Genomic DNA, 24002 nt, shown 5'->3' with positions numbered 1-24002 from the left:
TTGTTCAATAATGAAATGTAACAACTTTTTATACGATTTATAATTGTACGATCGCATCGAAGTTAAAATTTCATTCTATTTTTTACGTATATCATATGTTTTTATGCATCACTGTGCGTGACGTACAGTTTATTCATGGTATATATTCTGAATCTTTAAATATCTTCCACGTGTTATACGGACGTAAAGTACAAAAATAGAATTTTATCGCAAGTTACGTAAGCCATCCACAGCTTAGGGCTTCCCTTGTCTTCCGTCGCGGTCGTCGAATGCTTTTGAATCGAAGGACCGTTCCCGCCGGGGCATTGCGCCGTTGCGCCACTTCCGGACAGCTGGACAGAGGACGCTCGGCGCGGTTCCGCTACCTGCATTTAAAAAGTAACCGTAAACCGTGTGGCGAGGACTGCTCGGGGCGTGCGTGCGCATAAATAAATAAATAAATCGGTCGAAGCATCACAGAGAACGTCGTCCTTGTAATGTCCGCGAGATTCGTCCGGGTCAGGGGGTCGAGCGAGGTAATCAGCTGAGTCCTCAACTTGCAGCCAGAAACGAATTTAGGCGCATGCCGACCTCTCTCCTCCTTTTTTCTCTCTTTTTATGAGTGATCGTGCGAAGCCGTAAACACCGGCGGATCTCCGTTCGACGGCCAGCGGGACTGAGCGGGACGCACCCGAGATCAGGCGATGTGCGATTTGATAGATCTGAGCAGTCCGGACGTGAGGGGAGCGCTGGAGCCGGCGAAGCTTGCGTCGCCGCTGATCCCGCCGCCGGAGGGTGTCGAGTGCGACGACGGAACGGGCACGGAGTCGGCGACGGGCGGGAAGCGCGAGGGCGACGGTAATAACAATCCGTTCGACCGAGCGCTGCGCGAGACCGTCGAGTACGTCAGCAAGAAGAACGATCCCTTCGAGGTGATGCTGCAGCGAGCCCTGAGGTCCAAAGAATGGAAAAGCTCGCAGTCCGTGGACTTTACGGACGACTTTACACCGAGGCGTAAGAAGAGGTACTTGAAAACGATGAACAAAACGTTGGATGCGCTCGACGAGTCGTTGCTCGAAAGCAGGTTTGGCTTGTTCGGCGGAGACAAGAGGGAAGCGAAGATCAGGACGGGAAGCGTCGATATCGATGCGAGAAACACTTACGTTCGCGATGGCAAAGCGGCAGACGATGCGTCCGTCGTCGAGCAGGAGCACAAGGTATCCGTTGATGGACCGGACTCGCTCGAGTTGTCCATCTTGAGTCGGTCTGCGATGAATGACACGCTGTTCCTAAGCAGCGCCAAGCCCGAGGAGAATGGCGAGGCGTCACCTTCCTTGGAGAAGGATACTTGGTTCGGAGGATTTGCCTTTTCTTCAAACGCCAAACGTCTCAAGCCGCAAAATGTTCAGCGTTCGTTGTCGCAGGGAGCTGGAAAGTCACCGAAAGGATTGCTGGGTCTGAATAGGAGATCGCAATCCGTGACGGATGGCCGTAGGAGAGCCTCGCAGAGCACTAACAGCACCGTGTCGTCTGTCCTGGACAGGGCCTTCTTGGAAAGTAAACTGAGCGAACGGTCTGTATTCTCCAATTTATCGAACGCCTCGTCTATAACGAAATTGACTTCCGCTTCGCTGTCGTCGTCGGCACTGTCGAACGATGCTATGAACAACGCTTTCCTGGATGACGGTTCGTTGAAAAGCAGTCAGGAGAAGGTGAATGCAACCGAAAGTTTTGTGGATATAGAGCCGAGGAAGTACGACTTTTCGGATTTGGCGGAAAGACTTAACAAATTGAGATATACTATGAACGATACGACCAGTACCTCGAGTGTAACGAAGAACGACTCCTATTCCACGAAAGAGGAAAATAATAAACGGACCCCGAATAATAAATTGATCGATGTCGATGTATTCGTGCCAGAACAAAATAAGGAATTTAATAAAAGCTCATCTTCCACTTGTTCTTCGGACTCTGTATTCGCTGTAAGATATTTAACAGAATTATATACTGCATAGTGTTTAGTATTTTGCAAGAAATAATCACATTTTGTTTATCGTTAATATCTTAACGTGTTTCTAAATTACTCGATATTGAAGCAGAAAATAAAAACTGATTACAGAATACAAGTAAAGTCGATAGGTCAATCCTGAATGAGGCTAAGGTGCTTGCAAGGACTTTTGAGGAATTAGCGTTAAAAACAGATTCTGGATGTAAGTATTTTATAATCTTTATTATAGCACTTGCAATTAATTTAAGTTCTTAATGGTTCTTTTTCATCGTCTTTCTTTTTCTTCGCCAGCTGGTACGGATGACGATTTAATTTCGAATAATACTCTGTGGATGTCAGCATTATTACCGGCATTTGATGATGAACCTGTAGTAGATGATTTAATTGATTTACCTGTCTCGCCAGAAGGATACTCGAGAGACATTAGAAACGACGATAAGAGGCAATCTTCTACAAGTAGCGATAGCGCGGAAGAAAATTTATTGAAAAAACTGGAATCGCCATTTACCGGTGTTTCTGTTGCAAAACGAGATGTATCTTCGTTATTGTCAGATCTCAGAAAATTAATTAAAGCAGAAAGTAATACAGAAGCTAAGAAATTACTTGATAATCTGGAAAACATTTTGAACGTTAATTATAAAAATAATACAGAGTTATTAGTAACTTGTTTAAATATATCGAATAAGTCACAGAGTTCTCAGAAAATGTCCTCAGATAGAATCGAAAGGTCCGATAAATTAAGTACAGATAAAAGCGAGGAAGGAAGCGATAAAGCATCGTTCTCAGAAAAGCTCCGTAATAACGAAAAGTCGCCAGACATAAACTGTACACCGGAAAATACATCGCAAGACATTGTCAGTGGTTCTCAGAAATCATCAGTCACATCTTCATCCTGCAAAGATAGTAACGAAGATCGTACGAGTAGCGCAAATTCATCTGACTTGACGGAACGCAGCAAGCTTGATAAAGAGAAAGATGATCAGGTAGATAAAAAGATAGCGGTAGAATTGCTGATAAATCTCCAGAAATTATTGAGCGGTCAAGCTGAGGATGACGCAACGATACAGTTACTTAAAAATATAGGAAAAGTGTTGAATACCGCATTAAATAACAACATTGGAAATGAAATGCAAGCCACGTGCCCTAGAAAACAAAATGTTCGACAGACTACACCCGTAAGAGCGTCACAATCTGGTCGTAATGCGTATTCGTCCGCACTATCGACAAGAGTAGCACAAAGACGAAGCTTGGAACCAAAATCTAAAGTGAGTAAATCTTCGTTATCTTCTATGATGTAATTTTAATTATTTGCTTATGCGTCACTGTATTTTCTGCCGCTCGAGAAGACGGTTAGAAGAAGCGTATCCGCAGTCGAGTCATCACCCAAGAGTACGTCAAACACACAAATACGCGGACGTAGGGACACATCTGAATTGGAGAATCGCCAAAAACGTTTTTCAAGCGACCCCGGATTCGTTAACAATCTATCAAGTAAAAAACTTGCGATTCCAGAAAGGAACAATACAAGAAAAGGTAAATCATGTTATTAAATTTAACATTAAATGTACACATTGTTATCAAATGATCATTCGCTTGACACGTAATTAATCGAATTACACGTTGAAATTCATTTCAGCGGAAGCTGCAGAGCCTGGTAACAAAGAGGAGAAATCCATCGGTATAAGCGACGTTAAAAATAAGCTGAAGAAAAGATCGGACGTAGTCAGTAAAAGAGGTCCTATGAAAGCGGTGCATCCCGTAGATAACATGCAAAATAAAAGAGGTATGTTTAATCTGTTGAAAGAACTTAAGAACGCTTGATTGGTTAACTAATAATGTAATAATATCCTCGAATGCTTATTAAACAGAGAAGTAACTAATAATTTATAATTATAAAAATTGATAACTTTTATAATTATCAACTATGTAAGAGTTGACATTTTATTAACTGATAATACAATCTGCTAATTTTTACAACGATGTAGCATCAGTCGCGAGACAAAGGACATCTTTTCAAGTCACTACTCCACCAAACTCCGACAAAACTACTCCACTGGGTAATAAAATGATCAGCAGCACCCCTAATTCGGATAATAATCGCGTGCCTAAGAAATCTGCAAAATCCAAACCGATAGCCTCGTCAACGCCGGACGGCCAAAAAAGCGAGAACGCACCGTTGACGTCCGTTAATAAAAAACGTAACCTTTCCTGTGATATTTCGCCGGTGACTACGTACGTAAACGTGAGCGGCAGCGACGAACGGAAGGGCAGTCCTAAAAGGTAAGAGCAAATCGACTCGAAACGACGATCCATCCGTTCGGTCTGTCATTTGTCAAGAGCATAGAAAATAAAGAAACTTACAAGATTACGTAACGCGCGGATTTACTCAATATTTCAGAACGTCTAAGCTGCCGACCCCGAAGAAACTTACAACACCCACGCGTCAGCGAACGGACGCACACGGCATTCCAAGGTTCCTGACGCCGCCGAGGAATCGTTCGTCGCTCAATACGAATAATCCGCGGTCTCCGGAGCGCTTGAACAGGAGCTTGATCAATTTCCACCGATACTCACCCGTGAGCGAGAAAAAGAATGCCGGAAAGATACGGCAGAGTCCGCTGAAGGAATCCAACAGAGTCAGTGCGAGAGTCAAGCCGCTCAACTTGGTACGTCTGTGACGTCTTTCGCACGAGTATCGTCGTACCAACTGGTTTTTTGCATTTTATGCGCAGATTTCCAAAATTAAGCGACACAGTACCGGTGATTTTGCCGAGAAGGAGAACAATTGCGCGTGAGAACGAAGCGAAAGAAGAAGGATAGATCGAAACCACAATCGCGCTGTCGCGATACCGATCGTGTACCGGAGATTGCCTCTTATAGAAATTGTCGTAAAAAAGAGACGCGATTTTTTTTTATTTACTTTTGTGATATACTTGTACGTTTTATAATAAAATATGCAGCGAGAAAGTGTGCGATTCGACCGTTCGCCAATCCCGAAGCAGTCTCATTAGAGCGTTGTGCGCAAACGTGCGTATCCTTGATGAATTTATTTACGCAACTTGACAATTAAACGACTCAAATTAAATTTAAAATAATGCGATAACGAGATCCCAGGTTTGTGAAAGGGTTAATGAGAGATTCGCAGAGAAAGACGAATTATATTTGAACGCTCAGGATGATTCCGATAATTTTGAAAAATTTGATCGATCGCCTCGAAGTTATCGTTTTCCCTCCCCGCCATCTAAAATGTCGATGAAAAACTTTGTCGTGCGTTTTTATGTGTGGCATTAAAAAAAAATGCTATTTATTCCGCGTCGAGGATTAAAATTTTAAATTGAACGGGCTGCGACCGCGACCCGTGCGCGCGCTCCGCGCATGCGTCGCCTCCCACTTTCACCGTACGCACGTGCGCGCGCGCAACGCCACACGTGATCGCATGGTCGGCCGAAAGCGGAAGAGGCCTCAGCGGCGTCGCGGTTTTCGGCAAGATAAAAGCAACATTGTACTTAGCGCGATGCTGGCTTCGCGAGAGCGCGGCGCGTGTCCTTCCCGAAAATTTTCTTTCTCGAGAAGAACTTGGGTAAGTTAATATCGAAAGAGCTGAATTCCGTAAGTACTGACTGTTCCTCGATTTTCACTTTCCGATCTCAACATCGTAATTCGAGAGTATGGTTATATACACCGCGGAGATAAATTCTCGAGTTGAGGGGGAGGGGCAATCTGGATCGAATTCCGATTAGCTTCCAATTAACGATTAATTTATCGCGATATTTCGTTGACGCAAGTAGAACCATAATTTCTAGAAAAGTTTCTAACGCACGGGAAGAGGGATCAATTAGAGAAAACAAATATATCTGTCCCGTAAGCGAAATTCTATCGCTCTTGTATCAATAGCCGATAAAGTTAATCTGCGTTGATAGAAGTGGTGGACATTGAAGAGAATCGCATCGCTCGCAAGCCGGTTTCACGGATTCTTATAAAAAAAAAAAATAACTTTTTCGTTTCTTCCGTCCATTTCGAATCGCCGTTTCGGCTCGAGTTCGTTTATTCGATCGGAATCTACTGTGCGACGCGTTATGATTTCCGGCGGGATTACGCGCGCGGCCATGCGGACCCGCCCGCACCGGTGACGTCGCAACGAGGCGTCGGGCACCGGGCACCGGCCGGCCGACGGGCCGGCCCTACCGCCGGTGGGAGACGCGCGCGTCGCGTGCCATCTTGGCTGATCTTGGCGGTCCGTCCATATCGCGCGTTCGTTCGCGGCCGGCGTGCGCTCCGTTTTGTTTTCCGTCGAAATCGGCGCGGCTGGCGGCGCGCGTCCATCGGACCGCGCGCGAACGGTCCCGCGGCGATCGAGGTACGAGACTCGGAAGTCCGTGGTGCGCCGCGTCGCGCTATCCACAGGTACGCGCTGGAAATCGAGTTCGTTTAGGCCCCGGGATTGGGTTAACGCGCCATTCTTCTCCGCCGGCGAGGGAGAAAGAGAGAGGGAGAGATCGCGCGCGTCGCCTCGCTCAAACGGCGCGCCGCCAGAGGCTACTCCGGGCTACTCGAGATCGTTCGACGCGACGGGGAGAGACGATATCGCGTTACTTTTCTGAGAAATTCACGACCGTACACACGCGGCTACCGCGGCACGTCGCACCGTGAAAAAGGAACGACGCGCGCGGCGCGCGTGCGAGAGAGAGCAGACCCAAAGCAGACGACGCGCGCGCGCGCGCGCGCGCGCGTGCGAGAAGCAGACGACGATGACGGTGGCGGTGGCGATGGCACTGGTGGCGGTGGCGCGCGTGAAAGACGACGAGGGCGAGACGCGTTTCCCGACAAGTTTGGTAAGTTTGACGAGTTTACGGTATTGATCCGCTCGATCCGATTCGGGCAAGCCGCGTTCCACCGGCGCTTCTCCGGCGTTGAAAGATCCCCGTTCCGTTCCGACCCGGCCGAAGAGCATCGTCGCTCGTCGCGCCGTGCGCGCCCGCGCGCGCGACGCGAACGCGATCGAGGAGCGAGCTCGTCGATATCGCGCCGATACGTATATCGACGCGCGACGTCGCGTCGGCGTCGGCGAGGCTGAGATCCCGATGGAGAACGGAGGAACGGAGGCGCTTTGCCGAGAGAACCGCGCCGGTGTACAGCGGGCGTACACCCGCAAAGCGCGATCGCGTAGAGGCGCGCACGCACACAGCGACGTTGTCGTCCGGCGAAACGCGCCGCGCGCCGCCGCCGCGGCCGCGGCTGCTGCCGACGTATTCACGCTGGTAGCTGGTATTCGCACAGTCGTCGCGGCTGTGCGAGGTTCGTTTGAGGTTAGGGTGGCCATTTCCTTCTCCTCGCGCGAATTTATCCCGGAGTCCGGACCCGTCGGGCGTTGATTCGCGAGGATCGCGTTCGGTCCGTCGTCGCGTCGACACGTGGGGCGCGCTTCGCGCGCCCGGTTACGTTTTACGTTCCCCGTTCGTTACGTTTGCGCTCGGCGGCGGCCCGAGGCCCGAGGTGAGCGCGCGGACCCGGGTACGGTGGTGCGCATTTATTACGCGCTTTTCGGCACGCAGGTAAGTGCGGCAGGCGCGCGGCGCGCGTGGAGAAAAAAGAGTCCCCCGAGCTCTCGCTCTCCCTGCCCTCCCCCCTTTCTTTCGTCTCTCTTTCGCGCGCGCGTGTCATCTCACGGGGAGAGGACCGTACGTCCCGGCGAAGGCGAGCGGAGCGACCAGGTGCCGGCGCGGCGACGATCCCCGTGTGGCCATTGTTTACGAACGCGAGAATTCGGCCGATCCGGTCCGGTCTGGAGCCGCGGCACGGCGCGGCTTTGGGGGACGCGCGACGTTCGCGCGATTGGCCGCGGCTCAGGCGCGGCGTATCGGGGAGTTTCGCGCGACCAACGTTTTTTTCTCCGCGAGCTCGGAACGCTCGGGGGGTTTTTCCCGGCATCCGGCATCTCCGTAGACGCGAGCGAGCGGTAGCGCGCGCGCGGTTGAGGGTGTGAAACGCGCATCGCGCTCCGCAGTTCGATGTTCGATCCGCGGCGCGCCGGCGAGAGATTATCACGCGCGCGCGGGTGTCCTCGCACTCCTTTGTTGTTTTTTTTTTCTTTTTCTTCCCGAGCGCGGCGTCCGCGGGGCACCCGCGCGCGCGTGGCAAAGCGATTCGGACTTGCGATAAGAGCGCGGAGCGCTTCGATTCGAAAACTTTTCTCGGAAACGTTCCGCGATGGACGGCGAGGAGATATCGGGCGATGATCGGCGCGGCGCGGCGCGGCGCGACACGTTCCGATCGAGAGGGGTCGCTCCGGCGGCGTGAGGAACGTTTGGCGCGTTTCACGCTACGCTGCCATAACGCGCGCGCCCGATCGACCCGTCGCGTCGGCCGCCCTCGATCACTCGCGATCGCGCTCCGCGTCGCGTTTCTCTGAATTCTTCCTCCGCTGCGTCGGGCCCGTTTCCGGATGAAGGAGCGCGCGTCGCGTCGCGTCGCTGCGTCGCGTGCGGCACAAAGATCGGATTTATCGCGCGGACACGCGGCGGCGGCGGCGGCGGCGGCAACGGCGATAGCGCGCGCCGCGCCGGAGAGCGAGAGCTCGATAGAGCGCGCCCGTCAGCGCGACGGCGAGAGAGCGAGGGTGAGAGACGGAGAAAGAGGGCGAGAGTTGATCCGCGCGGTTCCCGCGACGAGACGGCTCGCGGCGGAGGCGGAAAGCGCGACCGCGCCGCGACCGAAACGGAAGAGCCTGCCGCCGCGCCGGGACGATATCGGAAGTGGAGGAATCCTCGGGACCACGTTCGGGTCTCGTAACGTAGAATTTAAATTTGGTATCGGTGCGGCGCGGTGCGGCGAACACACGGACGGACGACCGACATCGACGGCGCACGTACGCGCGAGACACGCCGAAACCGGAGCGAGCGCGCGCGCGCGCGCGCGTTTACGCCGAAACGAGAGGATCGCGCGGAAACGTCCGGCGCGTGTGGATCGTGGTCGCGCGTCTCTCTCTCTCTCTCTCGCGCGCGCGCTGTTTCCAAAAATCACGAGTCTGCGTTTGGTTTGCGAAGGTCCCGGAGCGCCCAGGTGAGATCGTTGTCAATCCGGACGTCGGAGCTGTGATCGTGAGCAACGTGGGTCGTCGTCATCCCCGGCAACGAGGAGGGAGGACGGTGTTGGTCGAGGAGCGGTTAGCGGCGCGGCGGCCGGCCGAATCGCGAGGGCGAGGACGGAGAGGGCGAGGAAGAGGGAGAGGAGGGAGCGATAGAGCGAGAGGCAGCGTCGCGCCCCGTATATCGATACGAATGACGAAGATGCAGGAGGACCCGGTGCGGGCGGCGCCGCGGATCACGCACGAGGACCACATACTCGAGGCGATCGATCAGCTCCGTCGGCGCAAAGCGCGCCCGGATGCCGATCGCATCTGCAACTATCTTCTACGGAACTACGCGGTGGACGCGCGCGACACGATCGCCGATCTTCATCGGCTGATCGAGGTCGAGAAGGTGATCCAGGTCGATTACAAGGGTAACACCAGTTACCGCAACGCGAAAAAGTGGACGCGGCTGCAGCTCTTCAAGAATCGACCGGAGGGCTTCCTCAAGGAGAAACTCAACACGGGCATGGTGTCGAGCGCGGTCTCCGAGCTCGTGGTCGAGGAGCCCGATTACCTTGACCAGGGCGTCCCGGCCTGTCGCCTGATCGAGCATCTCCTCGACGGCGTCTCGAGCCCGACGTCGCGTCGCGTGGTAGAGGAGTTTCTCGGCCGGGAGGTCGCGAGCGGCAATCTCGCGCGCCTGTCCAACGGCAATTACTCGCTGGTGGCGACGTCCGACGTGACGACGGACGCGACGCAGTCGCGACGCGGCGGCGCGGCCGACGCGCAGCCGTCCTCCTCCGCGGCGGTCGCCTGCGCCCTGGAGAACGGCAACGCGACGCAACGGCGTGTCGGTAAGGTGGCTGCTACCAATGGCACCAACGGCTTAACGCCCAAGGTGGCCAAGACAACGGCAGCGGCGACGGCGACGGTGACGGCCACGGCCACGGCGACGGCGACGGCAACGTCCACCGCGGCGGAGCTCTACGAGTTCAACGAGACGGATAACCTTACCGACACCACGTCCAACGACACGTCGCGATCGTCCTCGCGGCAGGCCAACGACAGTCCGAAACTGGAGCGGCAACTGCAGCGGCAGGATTGTGTCAAAAAGGAGGAATGCTACGAGGTCAGCGGCGACAAGAACGACGCCGAGCGCGGCGGCAGCGCGTCGCCGCCGACCGTCGAGGTGACGTGCAACGGCGGCGGCGGCGGCGGCGACGGCGGCGTCGTCGACGGTGGCCAACAGGAACGCGATTCCCCGGAAGTGACAGCGCCGACGTCGACAACCGTGGAGAACGATGTCAAGGAGGAACCAAAGAGCAACGATGTCCAGAAGACGACGTCTAACCTCAAGAGGTCCGTCAAGGCCGAGCGTAAGCAGCGCCTGTTCGCGAGGACGGACGACCGTATGGACATCGAGATCAAGTTCGAGGACTACCAGCGGAGCGGCAAGGACGAGCGGGAGAAGCGCGAGGAAACTGGACAACGGTCCAGCGAGGATCGCGAGGACGAGGACGCCGGTAGGAGCTCGTCGACGAACACGTCCCCGACTCCGTCCAACGTAAACAACGCTAGTGGATTCCGTAGCGCCAGGCGAAAGGTAGCGTAGACTTTCTGTGCGTTAATGTTGCGTAGTATTTGTAGGAAACTGTAAATATTTTGAAATACGTCTTTAACTAGGATGTAGTTTCACTTTAATATATATTTTGACGTAAAGCACAAAATATAAGGTTGTCTTCTAAATTATTCACTTCTGGATGACCCTAGATGGATACTTTTATATATAGATCAACGAGAAGAATTAATTTATGCACAAGTATTTCAAGATTGAAGATAACGTTAATCTTTAAAAAATATTGATATGTCCTTTAAAACTAATTTTTTTTTCTTCGACGATGTTCAACCGAATCGTTCGGAGATTGATGAATCGTCTTGTGTGTTCTCTCATTCTTATATTTCAGAGAGCCAGAAAAGTATTTGATCCTTCGGATAACAACCTGGTAAAGCGCAAACGAGGTAGACCAGGTAACAATAAAAATTTGTTGACGCAAGACTCTCAGGATTCGGTTACTAAGCCAACTGTCAAAGACGGACCGTGTAGGCAGTGCAGCCTCTGTGCCAAAGAGAAACTGGAGGCTCTCGTAGCTTGCAGGGATTGTACGGTGCGAGGTAATTCTTGAATATAATTGGAACTAATTTCGATTTTTTTTTCTTTCAATTTCTCATTGACGTGTCACATATGCATATTACGTATACTTGCAGCACATCCGAGTTGCATTTACAGTCCAGAGGAGTTACTACAGAAAGCTAATAGCAATTGGCAGTGCGAGCGCTGTAAAACCTGCACCGTGTGCTGCGAGACCTCCGACGCTGTAAGTTTATCACGCCTTTTATTCCATTTCGCGTGACTATTTTTATCCCGTTAATTAATTTTTATTTCGTTCTTTTTCTCGATCCAGGGTCCATTAGTGACGTGTTATAGCTGCGACGATGCCTATCACTATTTCTGTCACACGTCTCGCGTCACGATAAAATCCAACTCCAAATGGTATTGCAACGAGTGCGCGCAGAAACAGCGGTGCAAGACGACCGACGGTCAGAACGCTAATTCGGTCAACGGGACAAGCAGGCCGGACAGCCCGTCCAGTACAACTGTTTTACCGCCGGTTCTGAGTCCGCAGGTTTCTCCTACGAGGGGTTCCTCCGATCAGATGGAAGACGATGGTCCTAAAGGACCCATCGATCTGAATATTCCCGACGCGAGGTGTTGGACTTCCGAGCAAGTGTATCAATATTTTGCTAGATTGTTTCCCAAAGAAGCCGAAGTCTTCCGGCAGCAGGTAAGAGTTTAATCGATCTACTAGGTGGACAAAATATTTTTAGCGCAATTGTTTCGATATACCACGTTTGTTTGCATTTGTTGCCTTTTATCACTGAGCATTATTTGCATTTATGTTCCAGGAGATAGACGGCCACGCGCTTTTAATGATGAGTCGAAAGGATGTTCTGTGCGGACTTAATTTGCTGCTCGGCCCTGCCCTGAAGATATACCGACACGTTTTGAAGCTTCAATTTCGTAGAGACGATCCCGAGTTGTATTGGCAATAATACGAACGAATTGTGCATAAAATTGATCTCTTATATCGTACGCATTTTAATCTGCGAGATTTAATTTAATAACAATTTTCACAAGTTAAATCTTTCAGATTACGATTGCGATGTAATTCTAGTTTGTAGACAGTCTCCACGTTGTGTACATATGAAGTATAGCGCTAAAGATCTTTTACGAACGATAAGGATATCAGATATGTGCTCCTTAGTAACGAGACTCCTGAATGTTCGGGGTTCGTTTGCCGTTGAATCCCGCTTTGGGAATGTATCGGGACATTTTCTGAAAAAGCACGGAGGTAATCTCGAACTCTGTTGGCATTGGCAATAATATAGATGATATCTTGCATAAATTCAATCTTCGCGACATTGTGCATATAATTTGTACAAATTAAGCCTTTTCAATAGATTAAGAATGTAACTTGGATTCAAGATACTGCTCCGCATTGTACAGATGAGACGTGTTTCTAAGATCCGCGAGCGATTTGTCGCGAGCCAAACCGGTACCGATCCGTGGATGTGTGTACACGCGCAATTATATACACTCGATGTACATACTTTCCGCCTTTTTCGCGGTATTTTATAAAAAGGGGCAGAGATATTTTCTATTTCCAAACTGTTACTTGTTAACGTTGAATTTAAGCCTGTATCGAGAGTTCTACACGCTGTTTGTTCCGACGATTGCCATTGGACGTGTGAAACGGAAAAAGAGAAATTATCGACTGATTTACACGATTTTACGTCACGTAAACTTGTATTTTATTTTCACAAGTTTTACATATAGGAAGTAGCACGTTTATTTGTAGAATTGTAGTTACATAAGATGCTACCAGTTAAGGAACGCGATACTTTGGTTTTACATGTACTTTTCTAATATGCAATAAATATTTTGATATTTATAAATACGTTATATAGTAATAACATCCTCCAGAGACTGATATCTAATCGCGGAGCTCTCGAGATACGCACGGACACGCAGAAAATGATCGAGCTTACTTTCGACAAATTGCATTGAAGGAGAACACACACGCAAAATCTTACTTTCTATACTCGGTATATCGGTAACAACGACGTTTAATTTAAGAAGTATAAGTCTTACAAACAGGAACTTGAACATTTACTTTTATACATATATTCCTAGATTACATGTAAATTTAGTTTAGTTTGAAACTTTCAAGACTGCGTCATGACGCTGCTAAAATCAATCGCTCTCTGCATAAAGATTTCAATATATTCTCACACAAAACGTTCATTATATTCTCACACGTGTCGATATGTATCGTATAAAAAAAAAGATAAAAACTTGGTTACATCGTTACCCTTACATGCGTGAGAATAAAAAACGTTATTCTTGTTCCGCAAGAATAAGTAGCGTAAAAGGAGTTGCGATGGAAATTTTCTAGTGAACACTGTAAATAATATACATATGTAACGCGCGTTAGTATCACGACACCTCACCGTCTCGCGTATCTCTTTAAATAAAGAATAAGACTTTAATCGCGCATATTGCTCGCTGTTAAAATTAAGAATGCGTTATGTATGTGTAACAAATATACTTAGAATATATACGCTATAAACAAATTCTAATATATGATACAGATGAGACTTTATAAAAATTCTGAAAAGATTCGCGCGGAATACGTGTATATACTAATGCGTGTATGAATTATATTGATTATATGTACATATCATATAATCGGCAAAGATAATTGTAATTCTTATATGTGTCTTGTTTACGGGAATACAATATTTCGATCACACCGATGCTACGTGAGTGTTAAGTACGATATACCGTGCCGAAGAAAATGCAAATGCAATTCTATAATTCTAGCAAAAACGCGAAATTGAAACAATCTTCGTATGAACAAATTTCAGTCCTTTTTTTTCTTTTATAAAGAAAAAACTGAGATAAATCTTTGTATAATACAAAATATTTATGTATACCTTACAATATTTTTTTACAGACAGATTTGAATATATCACGACGTGCGCACAAAGCCTTCTCCATTTTATATATTGTACTATTATCGTTTCGACTCTCGGATGATGGCTTGCCACGAAACAATAAGAGCGATCAACTCAAATGACATTTTGATTACGTACCTATATTGTCGTTGAAAAAGTTTTGCGTCTATTTCCTCTGCGAATTTGAACTTGTTCGTTGTATGATACATAATTCACATATTGGCTTAACTATATATACATATACAAATTATGCAATTGCATTCAGAAAAGACGTAAAAGCTTCGCAATTTTTGATATTAAAAGTTTGCGTTCTCTTCGATATATACACACTTCAAAAACTAACAGATCAGTCTGTAATATAATTATCAACATAAAAATCTTCGAAAAACTCGATATTTTACAGAGCGCAGTTCGATTTGGAAATTTTATGTCGCCGAACAAGCTTGTCTTTGCCTGCCATTTCATGGTTATTGCTTCACCTTGTGTTTCACTAAACATGCTATACATGCACGCATGTGCAAATATTTCATCACCAATTATTTTATAAAAAAAAAAAAAAATAATAATTTGGTTTCTCTATGGCACTTGTTGCAAATGTAATCTAGACTTTCAAAGCGCGATTAAAAGAGATATTCACAGTAATTAATATTTGTATCATTGCATTATTATATTATGCTACGACTTTCAAAACGCGATACAATCACATCTCGCATTAAATCTTCATCGAAACGTTGTGAATTAAATGGCACGACTGGACGATTCATTGTATTTGGGTGGTGGTACCTTGTACATCACCGCTTCATCCGGTATAAATAACGCAACATCGGACGAAGAATTGATATTTTTATAAGGCATGTTTTTATCTGAGATATCTTTCTTCGATATAAGAAATAACGTCATTGCAGACATTATCATAGGAGCAAAAATCACGTAAACTCGTCCGTACACAAAAGACGGAACGGAGACATCGTTCGCCTGTTCCATTTCACGTTGAAATGATTCCGATTTAGACGTAGACGCCGGTTGTCTAGTTTCTCCCGAATAGTCAGAGGACAGAGTGTAATCCACGGTCTACGATTTTATCAATTATGCATTTCACATTTATATCCAAAAATATATATGCTCAGCATTAGTTATTAACCGTGGAAAATGTCTCGCTTACCCTGGCGTCTATTGGTATGGTTTTAACATACGTCTGTGGCAATTTGAAACCATCAGAATCCCACCATCTGGGAAGTAGTTCCTTGCGCAATCCAGGATCGGTTAATATATCATTCTCCGGTATGTCGGCCGACATTGGTAAAACATCTATACTTTCCTCCATGCATATGGCGACAGTGAACAGAGACAATAGGTCTGAAATTCGTTGCTTGGCCATGAAATTACAGCCAGAGTTACAGACGTAGCGATCATTCGGATTTGTGTAAGCCTCGGCGCACGCTGTGACAAATAATACAAAAGCAGTTTTATATTGTGAAAGACGTAGGATTGAACTACATGCCGAATGAGAAATAACGCAGAAAGAATTTCACAGAGGAAGAATATAAATTCCTCTGAATATATAAGCATAAAATATTGTCAACAAATCTCTAAAAATCAAAGCCAAATACTTTGTATACTCTCTTAAAAAATATAACATAATTATAGATGTCGCATACAAGCCTCGCAGGCATTCCTGGTGCCATTCAAACTGTTTTGCTCCCATCCGTAACGCAAGTCGACTAGATTGAAGAACCTGCAGCCTCGTTGACAGCAGGACTTTACGTACGTGCTCTAAAACAAAACGATTGATCATACAAAAGTGGATATATATGTATGTATATACGTACAGTATATATGAGGATATATATACACACATAGAATTCAGGATTACACAAAGCTAACACATTTACATTTGGAAAGCCGATAGGTGTCTTCTCGCACAGAGTGGTGCAGGGATCCTTGCGATTCAACATACTGTCAACCGTGTCCCCGACGGTAAGTTCTGCGACGAGCAGCACCAGCAACGCAGCAATTTCCATGTTCCCTGGCATCTCCGGAGATGCCTCGAGTTCCAATTTTCTTCCTAATTTCTACCTCTCTTTCTCGAGGGGGTAAGTACTCCGGAAATCTGTATACCCTCCTTCACGTTTATCCACACCACCAACGTTCTGTTTTAACGATCACATATCCAGGTCGAGGCAAACTGCCAAACTCGCGGAGGCAACAGAGACGGCTTCGAAGTTGACAGGCAAATAATTATTTATCTAAATTATTATTTGGATTTCCAAGAGCTGCAATAACAGATATTTATTTACCTTAGTCATGTAACTTGGAATTTATATTTTCGGCCTTTGTATTTGTCACACATTGGGGTAATTCTACTCGGAAATAAAAATCATAATTGGGGGTAGCAGATCGGGGATCCGATTCAAACGACTTCTCTACTTCCCTCGCGTTAAATTCTTTATTGCTCCGGACGCTCCGGACGGACCTCGACGCGAGGTCGTGAGAACTGCGAGGAGTACACACTACACACTCGCGACGGGTGATGGAGCGATCAGCGACGTGCATGATGCAGCGACGTTAGGGTGACAGGAGCGCGGCTGGACGCTGCGATTGGCTGGTCGCCTGCGATTCTCGAGATTTTGAAATTCTCGGACTCTTATTACTACGTTTGCGCGAGCGTTACTTATTCTGTAGTAACTTACGATAATTCACTCGTTTACGCGGAGTAAATTATCGTAAGTTACTACAAAATCCCGTTTACGCGAAGGAATTATCGCGCGTAAGTTATTACTATAATTACTACAGAAGTAACGCTCGTTTAAATGTAGTATATGCAAATCCACATCCGGACAGGCCCAAATGTTTGCCACGTGTGAATGCTTCGTCGTTCCAAGCGAAACAGGCTGCGGTCCATTTGACGCTACAAATGCTTCGAAGCATTCCTCTTCTCTTTTCTTTCAATGAAGAAAGAAGGAGAAGAAGAACGCTCCAAAGTATTTGTAGTGTCAAGTGGACCGCAACCAATAATAACAAAGGCGACCTTTCGCGCTCGAGCGATTTTTATCACGGCGATGTTACGCGCACGCAGAGAGGAGAGATGAAAACATTTTCTAATATATAGTTTACTTTTGCAGCTGCGAAGAGTGTATCGCAGATATATCTCGTAAAAAAATGTCCTCTGTGTCGCGTGGATACACTGGGTCAAAATTGACGAAAATCGGTCCGAGAAACTGAAATTTAAAGAACAGTTCTAATTACCCTGATATCTTCAATTGTTAAGTATATTTCAATATTTAGTTTTTCAGGAATTTGAATTTTTGCAATTTCAAGTCTGTATATGTTCTAAGAGTATTCGAGATATTTCATTTCCCTGAATTCTTAGAAAATCATAGAAATTTTGTACAACTCAATTTCTTTGTTAATTACGTTCTTATATGTATATTATGCTTTTAAAACAAATTACACCGGCAATTATATGTTACAATTTATGCGTTTTAAATGATTAAAATCGATACTTTTATCGACATGTTGCGACATATTGCGATATATCAAATGTTATTGCGTAAGTGCGTGTTCGAGTTTTGCCAGGGTGCATCCCGATGGAGCGATTTCGCGCGGTAGCGGAACGAGCGGATCACCAATCACACGATCGTTTCGACGGAATTTTCGAAAGGGTTCTATCAGAACGATCCCGTGATTGGTGATCCGGTAATTCAGCATTCCGCTTCCGCGTGATCCGCTCCATCGGGACTCGGGAGCACCCACCCCCCGGCTCCATAAGAACATGTGAGAGTGCTGCCCGTCTTTTATTTGTCCGGCCACGTGTCTGCCAACGCGGTGGAAAACTGGTGGTAGGCATATAAATTGCTCTCGTCGCCAGCAGTGTGGTTGGACCATTTCGGACGACGTTTTTCTTTAGATCATATCAACTCTACCGTGATCTAATTTTCTCGACAATTCTCAAGGAGAAGCTCATAAATCCATCATTCGGCAAACCCGTTTCATCATCGGTAAGTTTGCTGCCAAGAAAACAGTCCCCTTAAATCAGCTGCATTTTCTTGCACCGACGAGTCCGACCGGAACGAAGCGCAGAAAATCTGAGAAGATCGATCGCGTCGCGAACGGAGAGTGGCTCGCATGGGCTCGCACCTACCTACATTTTTAATTTCCACGAACGAGCGGTCAGAAAGTTGTCTGATAAAAGAACCCTTCAATTCTGGAGAGAAAGAATATATTTCTTTTCCTTTTTTTTAGCACTTTGTACAAATAAGATTTCTCCTAATTTGAGTTTGAAAAGCTAGACTTAAAATTTTTTTATTATCGGTGACTTATCGCGTTTTGCAGCTTTTTTTATCGCATGCGCTATCTCATAAATTGATTCAATAAAATATACCAGATGCGTATGCGTTCAACTCTTTGTTCGCGATGAAATAAACTGAAGAAACCGATTGTTACAAAATTGTACATTAATACTTTTAATATATTAACTATATATATAATTACATGTATAATTCTATTAATATATATTATTATTTCATATATAGATTATAAAATTAATAACGAACAATGTTACTATTAATTGTAACAAATCAATAATAGATTATATTTTTAATTAATATTTGATACTGAGAGAGATGGCAAAAATTTTTACTGGGCAGACAATGACTTCAACGGAGAAAGGTTTCGCAACGACGGCAATCCATGCTGGGCAAGATCCTAAGCAGTGGAATCATCGCGCAATTGTACCACCTTTGGTGATGTCCACTACTTTTCAACAGGATGATCCAGCGCACCACAAAGTAAGAACTAAACATACGAACGACTCATCAAAATTCAGCTATTTATAGTTCTTAGCAATTGCTTCCTCTTACTCGACCAATTACTGTCAATTACAGCTAGCAGAAACTGCATTAAATTTTGGTAGCTATTAATAAAATAAAAAATTTATATAACTAAGTTGCAAAAATAAAATTATGTTCTTTTTTTTTATAAATTAACTTGTATCGAAAAGTTGAATGAAGAAAGGAAAAGAAATAATAATTGAATATATATAGTTAAATAAATGATTTAATAACTAAATACGAGTCAAACGTGCTATATATATTGCCAGAGTAAACATATTTCTATATATTGAAGCATTTGGAAAAATTTTAGTTTCGTATCAATCCAAGGTGAATATAAATATATAGTTCAAATGTCAAATAACAATTCGCAACTCGAATGCGTCTGCCTATCAAATCTTTTACAGAATTTTTTGCAGAGAACACGTGACAACTTCATTCTTTTGGATATAATAATTAAAAAATACTTACAAGTTTGAAAAGAAGACTTTTGCATACTGACGTTTTAATTTTAACTGTTTTATTTTTAGGCGGAATATGAATATGGCAGAAGCGGCAATCCTACGCGTAACGTACTGGAAGCATGCCTGGCTGCTTTGGAAAATGGCAAACACGGCTTTTGCTTTTCTTCCGGACTAGGTGCTACGACTGTCGTCGTTTCTTTATTAGAGGCAGGCGATCATCTCGTCGTTGGGGACGATCTCTACGGCGGGACAAATCGTTACATCCAGAAGTGTAGCAAAGGCATCAAATATACTTTCATTGACACGACTAATGTACAAAACGTTATAGATGCCATACAGCCAAATACCAAGGTTAGATTAAAAAATAAAAGTAATGATCGTATTATCTAAAATTATTTTAGATATTAATGATATTGTATTTTTTAAACATCGTTGTATTTTTAAATATCATATTAGTTTATTTTCTGCATTGTAACTTGTTCCGTTGTAGATGATTTGGCTGGAAACTCCGACAAACCCGTTGATGAAGCTTACAGATATCAAAGCTGTCGCTGACGGCTTGAAATCTCGTCCAGACATTATACTCGTGGTCGACAATACTTTTCTCACATCCTATTTTCAAGTAAGTTTCATAGGCATATTTTTCAGAAAAATTATATTGAACTGTACGTATTCAATATGAAAGAAAGTACAACCAATATATTTGTGTTTAAAAAACAGAAGCCTCTTGATCTTGGTGCAGACATAGTCATTTACAGTCTCACTAAATACATGAACGGGCATAGCGATATTATAATGGGCGCCGCGATTACGCGCCGGGACGATCTCGCGAAGAGATTGCGATTTCTACAAAATGGTAAATCAGTGTAAATCAGAATTCTTCCGACCCATGCATTTGAAGATTTTGTATAATATTTCTTTTTTTTTATCTAGCTATGGGTATTGTTCCATCACCATTCGACTGCGCTATGGTCAATCGTGGCTTGAAAACGCTTGAACTCCGCATGCAGCAACACATGAAGAATTGTTTGACCGTGGCTAAGTTTCTCGAATCTCATCCTTCCGTTGAAAAAGTGTTTCATCCATGTATGTACAATTTCTTATCTTCCTCCTTATCGCGTGTTCTTAAAATAGAAGTGTACTTTTGTTATCTGTTGCATACTCTGGTTATCTATAATTAATGTCCCAATAATCAATGCAATGCTAAAATATTCACAAGATAAAATACATGCGTTGTTACGTTACAGATCTCCCGTCACACCAACAACATGAACTTGCGCTTAGACAAACATCAGGACACAGCGGAATGGTCTCTTTCTATCTGAAAGGCGATTCGCTGCGTTTTCTGAAAGCATTGAAAGTTTTCAGTCTGGCCGAATCCTTGGGCGGTTACGAATCGCTAGCTGAATTGCCGTAAGTATTGAAAATATGTGTATTAAAAAAATTTATATTTTTAACATATTTTCCTCATTTTTTTTTTTTAGATCCATAATGACGCACGCGTCCGTACCGGAAGATGCACGAGCAAAATTAGGTATAACCGATCAATTAATTCGTCTATCTGTTGGAATTGAAACGGAGCAGGATCTCGTAGCCGATATAAAAAATGCGTTAGATGCTTGTCAATGAATTAACGAATGTAATTAGATAACCGCGGAAGTAATAGCAAGTATTTGTACTAATTATATTATAAATTTGTATTAATTGTATTAGAAATAATATCGAACACCTGCAGTGTCGGTAGGTATATAAAGAAATTTTATTTTTATAAAACTCTTTTATACATTCCCACAGTTCTCACATTTACATTAGGAACACTTGTATAATACAGCGATAATCGGATGCTTTTTGTCACACGTGATCGCTCGTCCTTTTTTTGCTTGTCATACCTGTCAGACGTTTCCGAACGTGCAAATAGATGTATGCAAGTTTGGAAACAATACAAATTACATTTCGTAGTGAGATCTAATTAATGTTATATATTACAGATTGCGAACGAAAAAAAAAAAAAACAAATGCTTTTCACAGATCACAAAAATTCACTGGCAATCACTAAATTCAACAAAACATGATTTCCATTGATTGTACTTCGTCTTAATTCTACAAACATGTACCGTCTTGCGTCCCACTGAACGGAATACTGCTGTATAAAACTGGATATTGTTTGTACTGCCAATGCAATATGTTTGATGCAGCGACACATGTTTCTCCTCCCGTACGCACGAATCATTGCAGACTGAAAAAATTGTCCTACTGCAAATTGATCTTCGACGAATATCGTAACTTCGTTCTATTTATCCTATCGTATTCCTGTGCCCGATTGTACAGCAACACTCCCACGATGACGGAGGAAGTGCCGAGCGCCGATAATCCCGTTACGGGATTGTTAAACAGTAGAACGGAGAGCCATATTAAGAAAGCTCTCTTTGCGGTATTAGCGACGCTACAATATTAGAAAATTGTGCGTTAGAATTAAGCGGGAAATGCAGTTTCGATTACACGCACAAAAGGACGATTACATACCTATGTGTAACGGGACTGATATAATCCATAAGTACATAAGCGGTAATACTTTGAAAGTGAAAGAATACTCCGTTGAGAAGGAATGCCGCGAATAATTTAAAGCTCATGGAATGCTCCAGGGTAGGTAGATCGACCAACAATATCGACACCGGTATTTGTACCACAATTGACGCTAGACTGGTATAAAATTGCAGTTCTGCTGGTCTGCAAAAAATAATGTGACGTTCTTTTTCTCTCTTTTATGGTTTACAATCTTACCCATTCGTACGCTATTTACTACTTACGTATATTTAAAATTATCACCGCTGATCAACATTTTCGAGTAAACGTTCTGCAAGCACTCGGTTACGTTTGTGGCCATAGCGGCGATAAACCCTCTGAGATCAAAACTAATTTCATTGATGGAACACAGTGCCAGCCCACCCATTACAGGTATTAAAGATAGATTTACATATAATCCTGTATGTTCCCCTAAAAACACGATCGGTTGGTTGCGCGTGAACAATTCTAATTGCTCAAACTAATTACCAAAAGCTGAATTTTTATAAATTATAAATTGCACTAAATACAAAGATACGTAAATGCTCACCTAATAAATACCTGCTGATGAGGACGGTGAAAAGAGGTGCGCTACTCTTTATGGTTTCTGTGAAACTTACAGCTACATAATTTAACGATACTAGACCTAAGACTACCGTGGCGAACCTTGTGCAGCCTACCAGTGTCATGTGCTTGTAAAATCCTGGTGGTCTCATCAATCTTGAACTAGCTTTGTACATACCACAGGGAAAGTACATTTGTATCAATCCGCATATCGCGGTCATCAACATTTGGCAAGCACCTGCAATTCAGAACGATATTTTATAAAAATATGTACGCCTAATGCAAAAGGGAAGCTGTGAAACGTTAGCAGCTGACGTGTCAAATATTTGAATGTTCCAATACCGATGTCACACCGATACGAAGACACTACGACATTACGTCAACGACGAATTTTGTTTATTTCTACACAGATAGCCGTATCGCTGCGCGATATCGCTCTCGAGGCTTCGAAACGATCGTTTGCTTACCCAGAATGGTGGGATCACCTTCCATGTAGGACAGTATGTATTTGTTTAGAAACAGAGTACACCCGCTGAAGACGTACCACAGGGTGAGAAAGAGGAGCGCTCGGGGATTGAACAGACCGCCCTTCGTGTCGCTCGTCAGGACGATCGCGTCCTCCCTTTTCCTGACGTGATCCGCGAGCTGCTGCTGCTGCTTCGGCTGGGCATCCTGGGGGCCCTGGGGCACGGGCGACTCCTCGGCATCCCCACGGGCGGTCTGCGGATAATTGACGCGCACAGAGTAGTTCCCCATCTCTCGTCCACTCCCTACCTATCCGGTCCTCGCGTAAACGCGAGACACGAGGCGCGAGAAATCACATTTTTCACGCCGCCCGGAGATAAACTTTTTCCGTCCTTGGCGCTCACGCGGGTTAGGTTAGGTTAGGTGGACGGACCGTCAGTCACCGACAGGCTGCGACAGTCACACTGGTCACACGGTCACACGCCGATTAGACCGCGCCGCGGTTTTTCAACGTCGGCGATCGGCCGGGCCGGTCGCGGCTGACCGGCGCTCGCCGTTGTCCCCGTTCTTGCATGACAATTGTCTCCTCTTTCGTTTACCGTGTTTTCTCTTTTTTTCTTCACGAATAACCACCCCTCTCGAGAGGCATTATCAAACCTAATCAACGAGCGTTACCTCCCTACAATAGGTACATACCTACTTGCGCTGCTCGTCTACATGTGGAAACCAACATTACCTACCGGCTTTTTTTACGCTCTTCGCACTTCCCGCACTTTCGCTTTTTAAAAGTAAAATATAAAAAAAATCCAACGTGAAATTTTATAAAAATAAAATTGCATAAAATTTTAAACGATATGAATAACAATTTAAAGCAGAAAATGCGCTATTCAACACGTTATTCGTGAAGGAATTAATCTTACTTAGTTATATTTTTACATTTAACATTATTTTATCATAACGCATATATTTATGCCAATGAAAATTAT

At 45.2% G+C, this 24002-nt stretch overlaps 5 protein-coding genes and 1 long non-coding RNA gene across 11 annotated transcripts; 3 read left to right on the top strand and 3 right to left on the bottom strand.

Moving 5' to 3' along the window:
* Positions 1-369: 369 nt before the first annotated feature.
* On the top strand, positions 370-4954 carry LOC143899700 (uncharacterized). The gene is made up of 8 exons (XM_077410181.1): positions 370-1961; positions 2099-2189; positions 2279-3252; positions 3334-3520; positions 3624-3770; positions 3973-4267; positions 4386-4653; positions 4720-4954. Exons 1-8 carry the CDS (start codon positions 684-686, stop codon positions 4780-4782), a joined length of 3303 nt encoding a protein of 1100 aa, XP_077266307.1. The 5' UTR covers positions 370-683; the 3' UTR covers positions 4783-4954.
* A 489-nt stretch (positions 4955-5443) lies between these two features.
* On the top strand, positions 5444-14705 carry Lint-o (L(3)mbt interactor in ovarian somatic cells). 3 transcript variants are annotated; one of them, XM_077410182.1, is made up of 6 exons: positions 5444-5567; positions 9031-10659; positions 11021-11228; positions 11322-11431; positions 11519-11899; positions 12021-14705. In XM_077410182.1, exons 1-6 carry the CDS (start codon positions 5502-5504, stop codon positions 12165-12167), a joined length of 2541 nt encoding a protein of 846 aa, XP_077266308.1. In that variant the 5' UTR covers positions 5444-5501; the 3' UTR covers positions 12168-14705. The 3 variants fall into 3 exon arrangements, with proteins under 3 accessions (XP_077266308.1, XP_077266309.1, XP_077266310.1); XM_077410183.1 differs by lacking the exon at positions 5444-5567 and adding an exon at positions 6076-6819; XM_077410184.1 differs by lacking the exon at positions 5444-5567 and adding an exon at positions 7261-7539.
* On the bottom strand, positions 13364-17018 carry LOC143899713 (uncharacterized). Of its 2 annotated transcripts, none has more exons than XM_077410225.1 (5): positions 16430-17018; positions 15989-16347; positions 15791-15905; positions 15295-15572; positions 13364-15203 (listed from the first exon to the last, which is right to left on the bottom strand). In XM_077410225.1, the coding sequence occupies exons 2-5, from the start codon at positions 16163-16165 to the stop codon at positions 14871-14873; spliced, it is 903 nt and encodes a 300-aa protein (XP_077266351.1). In that variant the 5' UTR covers positions 16166-16347; positions 16430-17018; the 3' UTR covers positions 13364-14870. The 2 variants fall into 2 exon arrangements, with proteins under 2 accessions (XP_077266351.1, XP_077266352.1); XM_077410226.1 differs by having other exon boundaries at positions 16025-16347; positions 16430-17011.
* A 740-nt stretch (positions 17019-17758) lies between these two features.
* Cth (Cystathionine gamma-lyase) lies at positions 17759-21441 on the top strand. 3 transcript variants are annotated; one of them, XM_077410207.1, is made up of 8 exons: positions 17759-18130; positions 18753-18919; positions 19492-19776; positions 19916-20047; positions 20146-20281; positions 20359-20511; positions 20673-20838; positions 20910-21441. In XM_077410207.1, exons 2-8 carry the CDS (start codon positions 18755-18757, stop codon positions 21052-21054), a joined length of 1182 nt encoding a protein of 393 aa, XP_077266333.1. In that variant the 5' UTR covers positions 17759-18130; positions 18753-18754; the 3' UTR covers positions 21055-21441. The 3 variants fall into 3 exon arrangements, with proteins under 3 accessions (XP_077266333.1, XP_077266332.1, XP_077266334.1); XM_077410206.1 differs by having other exon boundaries at positions 18665-18919; XM_077410208.1 differs by having other exon boundaries at positions 17764-18130; positions 18779-18919.
* Positions 20143-20771, bottom strand: LOC143899717 (uncharacterized). Its single transcript, XR_013257579.1, has 2 exons — positions 20642-20771; positions 20143-20549 (listed from the first exon to the last, which is right to left on the bottom strand). It is a non-coding gene; the product is annotated as an uncharacterized LOC143899717 (long non-coding RNA).
* On the bottom strand, positions 21161-23717 carry LOC143899710 (solute carrier family 35 member E2A). The gene is made up of 5 exons (XM_077410210.1): positions 23019-23717; positions 22538-22789; positions 22233-22419; positions 21949-22152; positions 21161-21868 (listed from the first exon to the last, which is right to left on the bottom strand). The coding sequence occupies exons 1-5, from the start codon at positions 23305-23307 to the stop codon at positions 21676-21678; spliced, it is 1125 nt and encodes a 374-aa protein (XP_077266336.1). The 5' UTR covers positions 23308-23717; the 3' UTR covers positions 21161-21675.
* Between the last annotated feature and the right edge of the window lie 285 nt (positions 23718-24002).

The sequence above is a fragment of the Temnothorax americanus genome, unplaced genomic scaffold (assembly GCF_048541705.1).
Source record: "Temnothorax americanus isolate GAGA-0224 unplaced genomic scaffold, ASM4854170v1 Scaffold28, whole genome shotgun sequence".
NCBI classification, from domain to species: Eukaryota; Metazoa; Arthropoda; class Insecta; order Hymenoptera; family Formicidae; genus Temnothorax; species Temnothorax americanus.
This window is presented reverse-complemented; position numbering and strand designations above follow the sequence as displayed.

What these genes read in the sequence shown, in the direction of transcription:
- LOC143899700 (XM_077410181.1), top strand. Translation starts at nt 684, where the DNA reads ATGTGCGATTTGATAGATCTGAGCAGTCCGGACGTGAGGGGAGCGCTG. An exon ending in CTTCGGACTCTGTATTCGCT is followed by an intron (nt 1,962 to 2,098) that starts GTAAGATATTTA and finishes AACTGATTACAG; the next exon opens with AATACAAGTAAAGTCGATAG. An exon ending in TAACATGCAAAATAAAAGAG is followed by an intron (nt 3,771 to 3,972) that starts GTATGTTTAATC and finishes ACAACGATGTAG; the next exon opens with CATCAGTCGCGAGACAAAGG.
- Lint-o (XM_077410183.1), top strand. Translation starts at nt 6,736, where the DNA reads ATGACGGTGGCGGTGGCGATGGCACTGGTGGCGGTGGCGCGCGTGAAA. An exon ending in CGCGTTTCCCGACAAGTTTG is followed by an intron (nt 6,820 to 9,030) that starts GTAAGTTTGACG and finishes TGGTTTGCGAAG; the next exon opens with GTCCCGGAGCGCCCAGGTGA. An exon ending in CCGAAGTCTTCCGGCAGCAG is followed by an intron (nt 11,900 to 12,020) that starts GTAAGAGTTTAA and finishes TTTATGTTCCAG; the next exon opens with GAGATAGACGGCCACGCGCT.
- LOC143899713 (XM_077410225.1), bottom strand. Translation starts at nt 16,165, where the DNA reads ATGCCAGGGAACATGGAAATTGCTGCGTTGCTGGTGCTGCTCGTCGCA. An exon ending in TGTGTAATCCTGAATTCTAT is followed by an intron (nt 15,906 to 15,988) that starts GTGTGTATATAT and finishes GTTTTGTTTTAG; the next exon opens with AGCACGTACGTAAAGTCCTG. An exon ending in CCATACCAATAGACGCCAGG is followed by an intron (nt 15,204 to 15,294) that starts GTAAGCGAGACA and finishes ATAAAATCGTAG; the next exon opens with ACCGTGGATTACACTCTGTC.
- Cth (XM_077410207.1), top strand. Translation starts at nt 18,755, where the DNA reads ATGGCAAAAATTTTTACTGGGCAGACAATGACTTCAACGGAGAAAGGT. An exon ending in ATTGCGATTTCTACAAAATG is followed by an intron (nt 20,282 to 20,358) that starts GTAAATCAGTGT and finishes TTTTTTATCTAG; the next exon opens with CTATGGGTATTGTTCCATCA. An exon ending in TGAAAAAGTGTTTCATCCAT is followed by an intron (nt 20,512 to 20,672) that starts GTATGTACAATT and finishes GTTACGTTACAG; the next exon opens with ATCTCCCGTCACACCAACAA.
- LOC143899710 (XM_077410210.1), bottom strand. Translation starts at nt 23,307, where the DNA reads ATGGGGAACTACTCTGTGCGCGTCAATTATCCGCAGACCGCCCGTGGG. An exon ending in GGTGATAATTTTAAATATAC is followed by an intron (nt 22,153 to 22,232) that starts GTAAGTAGTAAA and finishes TATTTTTTGCAG; the next exon opens with ACCAGCAGAACTGCAATTTT. An exon ending in ATCAGTCCCGTTACACATAG is followed by an intron (nt 21,869 to 21,948) that starts GTATGTAATCGT and finishes CTAATATTGTAG; the next exon opens with CGTCGCTAATACCGCAAAGA.